The 11,876-nt window shown below is 48.0% G+C and overlaps 1 protein-coding gene across 1 annotated transcript in view; it reads right to left on the bottom strand.

Moving 5' to 3' along the window:
• Nucleotides 1-2,139, bottom strand: part of CDKN2C (cyclin dependent kinase inhibitor 2C) — a 12,796-nt gene extending 10,657 nt beyond the window's left edge. The window contains exon 1 of the mRNA XM_075320556.1: nt 1,837-2,139. Coding sequence (XP_075176671.1) covers nt 1,837-2,016 — 180 coding nt within the window. The 5' untranslated portion in view covers nt 2,017-2,139. The remainder of the gene's footprint in view (nt 1-1,836) is intronic.
• Nucleotides 2,140-11,876: the final 9,737 nt, after the last annotated feature.

The raw sequence follows: 11,876 nt of genomic DNA, 5'->3' as shown, positions 1-11,876 counted from the left end.
TAATAAGGGCAATAAGTGACAAAACCCGACAGATCATCCCATACATCCCATACACCCCATACACCCCATACATCCCATACACCCCATACATCCCGTACATCCCGTACATCCCGTACATCCCATAAATCCCATACATCCCGTACATCCCATACATCCCATACATCCCATACACTCCATACACCCCATACACCCCATACATCCCATACATCCCATACACCCCATACACCCCATACATCCCATACATCCCATACACCCCATACACCCCATATATCCCATACACCCCATACATCCCATACACCCCATACACCCCATACACCCCATACATCCCATACATCCCATACATCCCATACACCCCATACACCCCATACATCCCATACATCCCATACACCCCATACACCCCATATATCCCATACACCCCATACATCCCATACATCCCATACACCCCATACACCCCATACATCCCATACACCCCATACATCCCGTACATCCCGTACATCCCGTAAATCCCATAAATCCCATACACCCTATACATCCCATACACCCCATACACCCCATACATCCCATACACCCCATACAACCCATACACCCCATACACCCCATACATCCCATACACCCCATACACCCCATACACCCCATACATCCCATACACCCCATACAACCCATACACCCCATACATCCCATACACCCCATACAACCCATACACCCCATAAATTCCCATACACCCCATACATCCCATACACCCCATACACCCCATACACCCCATACATCCCATACACCCCATACATCCCATACACCCCATACAACCCATACACCCCATACATCCCATACACCCCATACATCCCATACACCCCATACATCCCATACACCCCATACACCCCATACATCCCATACATCCCATACACCCCATACATCCCATACACCCCATACATCCCATACACCCCATACACCCCATACATCCCATACACCCCATACACCCCATACACCCCATACATCCCATACACCCCATACACCCCATACATCCCATACACCCCATACACCCCATACATCCCATACACCCCATACACCCCATACACCCCATACATCCCATACATCCCGTACACCCCATACACCCCATACACCCCATACACCCCATACACCCCATACACCCCATACATCCCATACATCCCGTACACCCCATACACCCCATACACCCCATACATCCCATACATCCCGTACACATGGTGCTGTTTTGCCGCACCCCTCTGAGGAGCCATTTACTGTATATTTGTGTAGATCTGCCCCTGGTCGGGTTTTTGCTTTATACACGATATTTGATTTTTAGGCCCCTGGAGTAAAAGGGAAGGAGGGAAATGTAACGAAAATTAAAAATCAGATCCCCAAGAAGAGATCTGCAGGATCCCCCGTGTCTGGAAGGAGCAGCAGGAGAGGATCTGGCCGGTGACTGCTGGGGGGCTACCTGGCGAGACACTTAACCCCTTGTGCTCTATGGGGATTAATAATGAATGTTGTGGGGCTTGGGTGGATTTAGGTTTTGGGATATTTTAAAGCTGCTGATATTGTACAGATCGGGGGATCCAGCGCTCTCCTATACACAGGGTCTGGCTGCACAAATCTTGGGGGTCACACAGCGCTGCCAATAAGTCGTTTCATTTAACCCCTGATTCACAGTACTTTTTTTTTTTTTTTTTTAAAGGAGGTGAGTGATTGATCGCTAAAGGGGAGGCATTAACCCTTCATGCACACAGGGCCTGCTATACATGACTTCACAATGAACAGGTCAGGAAGCCCCCCGGAGCAGCAGTGTGTGCCCCTCCCCCGATCCCCCCGTGCACCCACCTGTAGGGCTGTCCTGCCGAATCTGTTAGGTGCATCCACATCGGGCGCCCTCCGCAGCAGCTCCTCCACCCGCTCCAGATCCCCCCGGGCAGCGGCCGAGGACATCAGGTCTGCAAGAGGCTCTGCCATGCTGGGCTCCTGGGCAGGCTCCGGGCAGCGCAGGGCATCAGTGCATGGCATGAACAGGCTGACAGCGGCTCTGAGCGAATAGGGGGATCGTAGTAAATACTCGTAAAAGAGGACCCGCCCCCGGCACACGTGATGGGCAGATATTCCTGCAGCCTCCCCTCTTATTCCTGCAGCCTCCCCTCTTATTCCTGCAGCCTCCCCTCTTATTCCTGCAGCCTCCCCTCTTATTCCTGCAGCCTCCCCTCTTATTCCTGCAGCCTCCCCTCTTATTCCTGCAGCCTCCCCTCTTATTCCTGCAGCCTCCCTTCTTATTCCTGTAGCCTCCCCTCTTATTCCTGCAGCCTCCCCTCTTATTCCTGCAGCCTCCCCTCTTATTCCTGCAGCCTCCCCTCTTATTCCTGCAGCCTCCCCTCTTATTCCTGCAGCCTCCCCTCTTATTCCTGCAGCCTCCCCTCTTATTCCTGCAGCCTCCCCTCTTATTCCTGCAGCCTCCCCTCTTATTCCTGCAGCCTCCCCTCTTATTCCTGCAGCCTCCACTCTTATTCCTGCAGCCTCCCCTCTTATTCCTGCAGCCTCCCCTCTTATTCCTGCAGCCTCCCTTCTTATTCCTGTAGCCTCCCCTCTTATTCCTGCAGCCTCCCCTCTTATTCCTGCAGCCTCCCCTCTTATTCCTGCAGCCTCCCCTCTTATTCCTGCAGCCTCCCCTCTTATTCCTGCAGCCTCCCCTCTTATTCCTGCAGCCTCCCCTCTTATTCCTGCAGCCTCCCCTCTTATTCCTGCAGCCTCCACTCTTATTCCTGCAGCCTCCCCTCTTATTCCTGCAGCCTCCCCTCTTATTCCTGCAGCCTCCCCTCTTATTCCTGCAGCCTCCCCTCTTATTCCTGCAGCCTCCACTCTTATTCCGTGCAGCCTCCCCTCTTATTCCTGCAGCCTCCCCTCTTATTCCTGCAGCCTCCCCTCTTATTCTTGCAGTCTCCACTCTTATTCCGTGCAGCCTCCCCTCTTATTCCTGCAGCCTCCCCTCTTATTCTTGCAGTCTCCACTCTTATTCCGTGCAGCCTCCCCTCTTATTCCTGCAGCCTCCCTTCTTATTCCTGCAGCCTCCCCTCTTATTCCTGCAGCCTCCCCTATTATTCCGTGCAGCCTCCCCTCTTATTCCTGCAGCTTCCCCTCTTATTCCTGCAGCCTCCCTTCTTATTCCTGCAGCCTCCCCTCTTATTCCTGCAGCCTCCCCTATTATTCCGTGCAGCCTCCCCTCTTATTCCTGCAGCCTCCCCTCTTATTCCTGCAGCCTCCACTCTTATTCCGTGCAACCTCCACTCTTATTCCTGTAGCCTCCCCTCTTATTCCTGCAAACTCCCATCTTATTCCTGCAGCCTCCCCTCTTATTCTGTGCAGGCTCCCCTCTTATTCCTGCAGCCTCCCTTCTTATTCCTGCAGCCTCCCCTCTTATTCCTGCAGCCTCCCTTCTTATTCTGTGCAGCCTCCACTCTTATTCTGTGCAGCCTCCTCCATTCTTCTGTGCAGCCTCCACTCTTCTGTGCAGCCTCCACACCCCTCTGTGCAGCAGCCTCCCTTCTTATTCTGTGCAGCATTCTCTCTTCTCTGCAGCCTCCTCTCTTCTCTTCAGCCTCCACTCCTTTATACAGCCTCCCCTCCTCTATGCACTCATTTCCTCTGTGCAGTCTACCCTCTTAAGTGCAGCCTCCACCCCTCACCTGTGCAGCCTCCACCCCCTCTTCTCTGCAGCCTCCCCTCTTCTCTGCTGCCTCCCCTCTTCTCTGCTGCCTCCCCTCTTCTCTGCTGCCTCCCCTCCTCTATGCAGACTCCTCTCCTCTGTGCAGTCTCCCTCTTATTTTGTGCAGTCTCCCCTCTTAAATGCAGCCTCCACCCCTCTTCTCTGCTGCCTCCCCTCTTCTCTGCTGCCTCCCCTCCGCTATACAGACTCCTCTCCTCTGTGCAGTCTCCCTCTTATTTTATGCGGTCTCCCCTCTTAAGTGCAGCCTCCACCCCTCCTCTATGCAGGCTCCCCTCCTCTATGCAGGCTCCCCTCTTCTCTGCTGCCTCCCCTCTTTTCTGCTGCCTCCCCTCTTCCCTGCTGCCTCCCCTCCGCTATACAGACTCCTCTCCTCTGTGCAGTCTCCCTCTTATTTTGTGCAGTCTCCCCTCTTAAGTGCAGCCTTCAACCCCCCCCCCCCCCATCTGTGCAGGCTCCCCTCTTCTCTGCTGCCTCCCCTCTTCTCTGCTGCCTCCCCTCTTCTCTGCTGCCTCCCCTCTTCTCTGCTGCCTCCCCTCTGCTCTGCTGCCTCCCCTCTGCTCTGCTGCCTCCCCTCTTCTCTGCTGCCTCCCCTCTTCTCTGCTGCCTCCCCTCTGCTCTGCTGCCTCCCCTCTGCTCTTCTGCCTCCCCTCTTCTCTGCTGCCTCCCCTCTGCTCTGCTGCCTCCCCTCTGCTCTTCTGCCTCCCCTCTTCTCTGCTGCCTCCCCTCTTCTCTGCTGCCTCCCCTCTTCTCTGCTGCCTCCCCTCTTCTCTGCTGCCTCCCCTCTTCTCTGCTGCCTCCCCTCTGCTCTGCTGCCTCCCCTCTTCTCTGCTGCCTCCCCTCTTCTCTGCTGCCTCCCCTCTTCTCTGCTGCCTCCCCTCTGCTCTGCTGCCTCCCCTCTGCTCTTCTGCCTCCCCTCTTCTCTGCTGCCTCCCCTCTGCTCTGCTGCCTCCCCTCTGCTCTTCTGCCTCCCCTCTTCTCTGCTGCCTCCCCTCTGCTCTGCTGCCTCCCCTCTGCTCTTCTGCCTCCCCTCTTCTCTGCTGCCTCCCCTCTGCTCTGCTGCCTCCCCTCTGCTCTGCTGCCTCCCCTCTTCTCTGCTGCCTCCCCTCTGCTCTGCTGCCTCCCCTCTGCTCTTCTGCCTCCCCTCTTCTCTGCTGCCTCCCCTCTGCTCTGCTGCCTCCCCTCTTCTCTGCTGCCTCCCCTCTTCTCTGCTGCCTCCCCTCTTCTCTGCTGCCTCCCCTCTGCTCTGCTGCCTCCCCTCTGCTCTGCTGCCTCCCCTCTCTCCTTCTTTTACAATTTTCTCTCGCTTTCCAATCCCCAGATCTTCTGCACCTGACCCTAGGTTCAGGCCTCCCTCCTCCATCCATACCCTCTCATAACCGGCCTCCATCTACCGGCTCCATCATAGGATGTGCAGCCTCCCTTTTCTTCAGTACATCCCCCTCCTCTGCCATACTTCCTTTCCTTAGGCTTCTGTCCTGTGATGATTCCCACCATTTCCACACTTATAGTGATCGTCATCCTCCTTTCTTCTCTCGCTCAATATAACACGATCCCCCTTGAATCATCTTTGCAGGATCACCAGCTTCTCTATCCCTCTTTTTCTGATCTGTCCACCTCCTCCTTGATCCAGAGCACTGTCTTCCTGCATTCCCTATCATCCCTATCATCCCCAGTCTTAAGATGCTCATTATCCTTCTATGTAAGTCCTTCATAACTATTGACTTGTATCACTTTTCTAGGACGCACATTGTATCCTCTACCACTGCTCATGTCTCTAACCCTTTATTCCATATGGAGTGGGAAGATACCAGCAATGCATCGGGTGAGGAGTTTGGAAATCCTGAGGCTGTCGTTGACCTTGCAGTGGGAGGCTGGACATTCTGCCTATACATTGCATAATCCAGGGAAGTTGTTTGCAGCCTCCATAAACAGTTTTGCAGTGGGTTGAGGCAGTTTCCACATCCACATGTTGTTAAATCCAGTCTCCAGTGTATTGGCCTCCAGAAATGATGCAACTTCCAGCAAACACTTGTATGTTTGACTCAAGGAGACCTAGTTCCACAGCCTCCATTCCAGAACAGGAAGGTCAGTAGTAGAATTCCAAGAGTGCAGACCGAACTCCAGAAAGCAAAGTCCAGCAGGCAGCAGTACCCAGAAGAATTGGATTTAAGGTCTGGAAGAAGCCATTCAAGGGAAGTGATAAGCAAAATCTCCAAGACTGACATCCAAGACGCTGTGTGAACAGAAGATCCAGGCTGCTGTCTGCACTTCAGTCTAGAAAATCCTGCAAGAGAGGACCTCCAAGAGTCTCTGTGGCTCAGGTAAAGTTTCAGCACTGTTCAATCAACCTGTTTCCATGTCACATATCTATAGTATTTCCCCCATTCTTCCTATTGCTCTCCTGTTCCTTATTCATACATTCTCACGGGGAACCACCATGCACATGCCGATGCAAGCCCCCCAATGCTGCACCCCCACATGTGCTGCCCCTGCAGCTGCCGGGACAGCTCTCCCCACCTCATTGCAACTCTCATTCATCACAACTCCTCTCTTTTCGTTGCTGCTCCCTTCTGCATTTCACAGTAACTTCTTTCCTCCTGTCACTTCAGGCTACATCTAAATTTCCTGCCAATATCAAATTGCCCCTTCACTATTCACTCCCACGTCACACTCCTCTCCTCAATATCAAATCTCTACCTTTCCCCTGCAATTGAATGTTTCCCTGTCCCTAATTCTTATTGTGTAATGTTTCTACCCTTTATTCTACTCTGCCCCAAGAACAAGTCATCTCATCTTCTATTTTGCAAGTTTCTGTCACTGCTGTCTTGTTCTTGTCAATGCTTCCTCATGTCTCTTCTTCTACACGCAGCCTCCCCGATGCTCATCAAACTCAAGTTGGTTCAGTCTTCTTTAGGTCTTAGTTCCTTTCTCTCTTTTCTTCTCTGTCTTAGTTCCTTCATCCTTCCTAACAGTTCCTTCCTCTTTTCTTCTCTGTCTCAGTTCCTTTCTCTCTTTTCTTCTCTGTCTTAGTTCCTTCATCCTTCCTAACAGTTCCTTCCTCTTTTCTTCTCTGTCTCAGTTCCTTTTTCTCTTTTCTTCTCTATATCTCAGTTCCATCATTCTTTCTTCTCTGTAACAGTTCCTTCCACTTTTCTTCTGTCACAGTTCCTTTCTCTCCTTTCTTCTCCATGTCTAAGTTCCTTTGTCTTTTCTTCTCTATGTCTAAGTTCCTTTCTCTCCTTTCTTTATGTCTAAGTTCTTTTCTCTATTTTCTTCTCTTTATGTCTCAGTTCCATCATCCTTTCTTCTCTGTAACAGTTCCTTCCACTTTTCTTTTCTGTCAGTTACTTTGTCTTTTCTTCTCTATGTCTCAGTTCCTTTCTCTCCTTTCTTCTCTATGTCTCAGTTCCTTTGTCTTTTCTTCTCTATGTCTCAGTTCCTTTCTCTCCTTTCTTCTCTATGTCTCAGTTCCTTTCTCTCTTTTCTTCTCTATGTCTCAGTTCCTTTCTCTCCTTTCTTCTCTATGTCTCAGTTCCTTTCTCTCTTTTCTTCTCTATGTCTCAGTTCCTTTCTCTCCTTTCTTCTCTATGTCTCAGTTCATTTCTCTCCTTTCTTCTCTATGTCTCAGTTCCTTTCTCTCCTTTCTTCTCTATGTCTCAGTTCCTTTGTCTTTTCTTCTCTATGTCTCAGTTCCTTTCTCTCCTTTCTTCTCTATGTCTCAGTTCCTTTCTCTCTTTTCTTCTCTATGTCTCAGTTCCTTTCTCTCCTTTCTTCTCTATGTCTCAGTTCCTTTCTCTCCTTTCTTCTCTATGTCTCAGTTCCTTTCTCTCCTTTCTTCTCTATGTCTCAGTTCCTTTCTCTCCTTTCTTCTCTATGTCTCAGTTCCTTTGTCTTTTCTTCTCTATGTCTCAGTTCCTTTCTCTCCTTTCTTCTCTATGTCTCAGTTCCTTTCTCTCTTTTCTTCTCTATGTCTCAGTTCCTTTCTCTCCTTTCTTCTCTATGTCTCAGTTCCTTTCTCTCCTTTCTTCTCTATGTCTCAGTTCCTTTCTCTCTTTTCTTCTCTATGTCTCAGTTCCTTTCTCTCTTTTCTTCTCTATGTCTCAGTTCCTTTCTCTCCTTTCTTCTCTATGTCTCAGTTCCTTTCTCTCTTTTCTTCTCTATGTCTCAGTTCCTTTCTCTCTTTTCTTCTCTATGTCTCAGTTCCTTTCTCTCTTTTCTTCTCTATGTCTCAGTTCCTTTCTCTCCTTTCTTCTCTATGTCTCAGTTCCTTTCTCTCTTTTCTTCTCTATGTCTCAGTTCCTTTCTCTCCTTTCTTCTCTATGTCTCAGTTCCTTTCTCTCCTTTCTTCTCTATGTCTCAGTTCCTTTCTCTCTTTTCTTCTCTATGTCTCAGTTCCTTTCTCTCTTTTCTTCTCTATGTCTCAGTTCCTTTCTCTCTTTTCTTCTCTATGTCTCAGTTCCTTTCTCTCTTTTCTTCTCTATGTCTCAGTTCCTTTCTCTCTTTTCTTCTCTATGTCTCAGTTCCTTTCTCTCTTTTCTTCTCTATGTCTCAGTTCCTTTCTCTCCTTTCTTCTCTATGTCTCAGTTCCTTTATCTCCTTTCTTCTCTATGTCTCAGTTCCTTTCTCTCCTTTCTTCTCTATGTCTCAGTTCCTTTCTCTCATTTCTTTATGTCTCAGTTCCTGTCTCTCTTTTCTTCTCTATGTCTCAGTTCCTTTCTCTTTTCTTCTCTATGTCTCAGTTCCTTTCTCTCCTTTCTTCTCTATGTCTCAGTTCCTTTCTCTCTTTTCTTCTCTATGTCTCAGTTCCTTTCTCTCCTTTCTTCTCTATGTCTCAGTTCCTTTCTCTCTTTTCTTCTCTATGTCTCAGTTCCTTTCTCTCCTTTCTTCTCTATGTCTCAGTTCCTTTCTCTCCTTTCTTCTCTATGTCTCAGTTCCTTTCTCTCCTTTCTTCTCTATGTCTCAGTTCCTTTGTCTTTTCTTCTCTATGTCTCAGTTCCTTTCTCTCCTTTCTTCTCTATGTCTCAGTTCCTTTCTCTCTTTTCTTCTCTATGTCTCAGTTCCTTTCTCTCCTTTCTTCTCTATGTCTCAGTTCCTTTCTCTCCTTTCTTCTCTATGTCTCAGTTCCTTTCTCTCCTTTCTTCTCTATGTCTCAGTTCCTTTCTCTCCTTTCTTCTCTATGTCTCAGTTCCTTTGTCTTTTCTTCTCTATGTCTCAGTTCCTTTCTCTCCTTTCTTCTCTATGTCTCAGTTCCTTTCTCTCTTTTCTTCTCTATGTCTCAGTTCCTTTCTCTCCTTTCTTCTCTATGTCTCAGTTCCTTTCTCTCCTTTCTTCTCTATGTCTCAGTTCCTTTCTCTCTTTTCTTCTCTATGTCTCAGTTCCTTTCTCTCTTTTCTTCTCTATGTCTCAGTTCCTTTCTCTCCTTTCTTCTCTATGTCTCAGTTCCTTTCTCTCCTTTCTTCTCTATGTCTCAGTTCCTTTCTCTCTTTTCTTCTCTATGTCTCAGTTCCTTTCTCTCTTTTCTTCTCTATGTCTCAGTTCCTTTCTCTCCTTTCTTCTCTATGTCTCAGTTCCTTTCTCTCTTTTCTTCTCTATGTCTCAGTTCCTTTCTCTCCTTTCTTCTCTATGTCTCAGTTCCTTTCTCTCCTTTCTTCTCTATGTCTCAGTTCCTTTCTCTCTTTTCTTCTCTATGTCTCAGTTCCTTTCTCTCTTTTCTTCTCTATGTCTCAGTTCCTTTCTCTCTTTTCTTCTCTATGTCTCAGTTCCTTTCTCTCCTTTCTTCTCTATGTCTCAGTTCCTTTCTCTCTTTTCTTCTCTATGTCTCAGTTCCTTTCTCTCTTTTCTTCTCTATGTCTCAGTTCCTTTCTCTCTTTTCTTCTCTATGTCTCAGTTCCTTTCTCTCTTTTCTTCTCTATGTCTCAGTTCCTTTCTCTCCTTTCTTCTCTGTCTCAGTTCCTTTCTCTCTTTTCTTCTCTATGTCTCAGTTCCTTTCTCTCCTTTCTTCTCTATGTCTCAGTTCCTTTCTCTCCTTTCTTCTCTATGTCTCAGTTCCTTTATCTCCTTTCTTCTCTATGTCTCAGTTCCTTTCTCTCCTTTCTTCTCTATGTCTCAGTTCCTTTCTCTCATTTCTTTATGTCTCAGTTCCTGTCTCTCTTTTCTTCTCTATGTCTCAGTTCCTTTCTCTTTTCTTCTCTATGTCTCAGTTCCTTTCTCTCCTTTCTTCTCTATGTCTCAGTTCCTTTCTCTCTTTTCTTCTCTATGTCTCAGTTCCTTTCTCTCCTTTCTTCTCTATGTCTCAGTTCCTTTCTCTCTTTTCTTCTCTATGTCTCAGTTCCTTTATCTCCTTTCTTCTCTATGTCTCAGTTCCTTTCTCTCTTTTCTTCTCTATGTCTCAGTTCCTTTCTCTCCTTTCTTCTCTGTCTCAGTTCCTTTCTCTCTTTTCTTCTCTATGTCTCAGTTCCTTTCTCTCATTTCTTTATGTCTCAGTTCCTTTCTCTTTCTTCTCTATGTCTCAGTTCCTTTCTCTCCTTTCTTCTCTATGTCTCAGTTCCTTTCTCTCCTTTCTTCTCTATGTCTCAGTTCCTTTCTCTCTTTTCTTCTCTATGTCTCAGTTCCTTTCTCTCCTTTCTTCTCTATGTCTCAGTTCCTTTCTCTCCTTTCTTCTCTATGTCTCAGTTCCTTTCTCTCCTTTCTTCTCTATGTCTCAGTTCCTTTCTCTCCTTTCTTCTCTATGTCTCAGTTCCTTTCACTCTTTTCTTCTCTATGTCTCAGTTCCTTTCTCTCCTTTCTTCTCTATGTCTCAGTTCCTTTCTCTCCTTTCTTCTCTATGTCTCAGTTCCTTTCTCTCTTTTCTTCTCTATGTCTCAGTTCCTTTCTCTCCTTTCTTCTCTATGTCTCAGTTCCTTTCTCTCTTTTCTTCTCTATGTCTCAGTTCCTTTCTCTCCTTTCTTCTCTATGTCTCAGTTCCTTTCTCTCCTTTCTTCTCTATGTCTCAGTTCCTTTCTCTCCTTTCTTCTCTATGTCTCAGTTCCTTTCTCTCCTTTCTTCTCTATGTCTCAGTTCCTTCCTCTCTTCTCACAGCTCCGTGCTCCAGGACCCCATTACCCCAATCTTCTCTGATTTTCCTCTTTCCGTCTTTGCAATCTGCCCCATTTAACACCTCAATTGCAGACATGACTATTCTGTCCTACCCACCTCCGTGGCTCTTACCTGCCCCTGCACTCCCCATTGCATACACCTGTTAATTCTTTTTCTTCTTTCATTGCACTCCCTTCCTTGTAACAACTACAAATACGCCTGTCCCTGCACTCCTCATACTATAAAGGCCAATGTCCTGCAAGTCACATTTGCTTTCCCTGCTGTCATCACACTGGCCTTCTTCTGGCATCTCCTTCTGTCACTGCAGTCTCCTCCAGGTCACATCTCCCCTCCCTTCTGTTACTACATCATCTCCCATGACCCATGACTTTCCTAGATGTCCTTCTCATCTCTCCTGTCACTCCACTCTCCTCAATATCACCATTTCCCTCTCTACATTATTTTCTATGTCACCTCTCCTCTCTCCTGTCACTGTACACCCCCTTATGTCACCTCTCCTCTCTCTTGTCATCACATTCTCTACCATATCACCTCTCCTGTCACTGTACACCCCTCCATGTCACCTCTCCTGTGACTCCATTCTCTACCATGTTCCCTCTCCTCTCTCCCGTAACTGGACTCCCCTCCATGTCACCTCTCCTCTCTCCTGTCACTGTACACCCCTCCATGTCACCTCTCCTGTGACTCCATTCTCTACCATGTTCCCTCTCCTCTATCCCGTCACTAGACTCCCCTCCATGTCACCTCTCCTCTCTCCTGTCACTGTACACCCCCTTATATCACCTCTCCTCTCTCCTGTCATCGCATTCTCTACCATATCACCTCTCCTATCACTGTACGCCCCTCCATGTCACCTCTCCTGTCACTGCATTCTCTACCATGTCATCTCTCCTGTCACTGCACTCCCCTCTATGTCACTTCTTCTCTCTTCTGTCACTGCATTCTCTTCTATGGCACCTCTCCTCTCTTCTGTAACTGCATTCTCTTCTATGTCACCTCTCCTCTCTCCTGTCACTGCATTCTCTTCTATGGCACCTCTCCTCTCCCCTGTCACTGC

This window comes from Anomaloglossus baeobatrachus, chromosome 8 (assembly GCF_048569485.1).
Source record: "Anomaloglossus baeobatrachus isolate aAnoBae1 chromosome 8, aAnoBae1.hap1, whole genome shotgun sequence".
NCBI classification, from domain to species: Eukaryota; Metazoa; Chordata; class Amphibia; order Anura; family Aromobatidae; genus Anomaloglossus; species Anomaloglossus baeobatrachus.
Note: the sequence above shows the minus strand (reverse complement) of the source record. Positions and strands in the feature narration are given on the sequence as shown.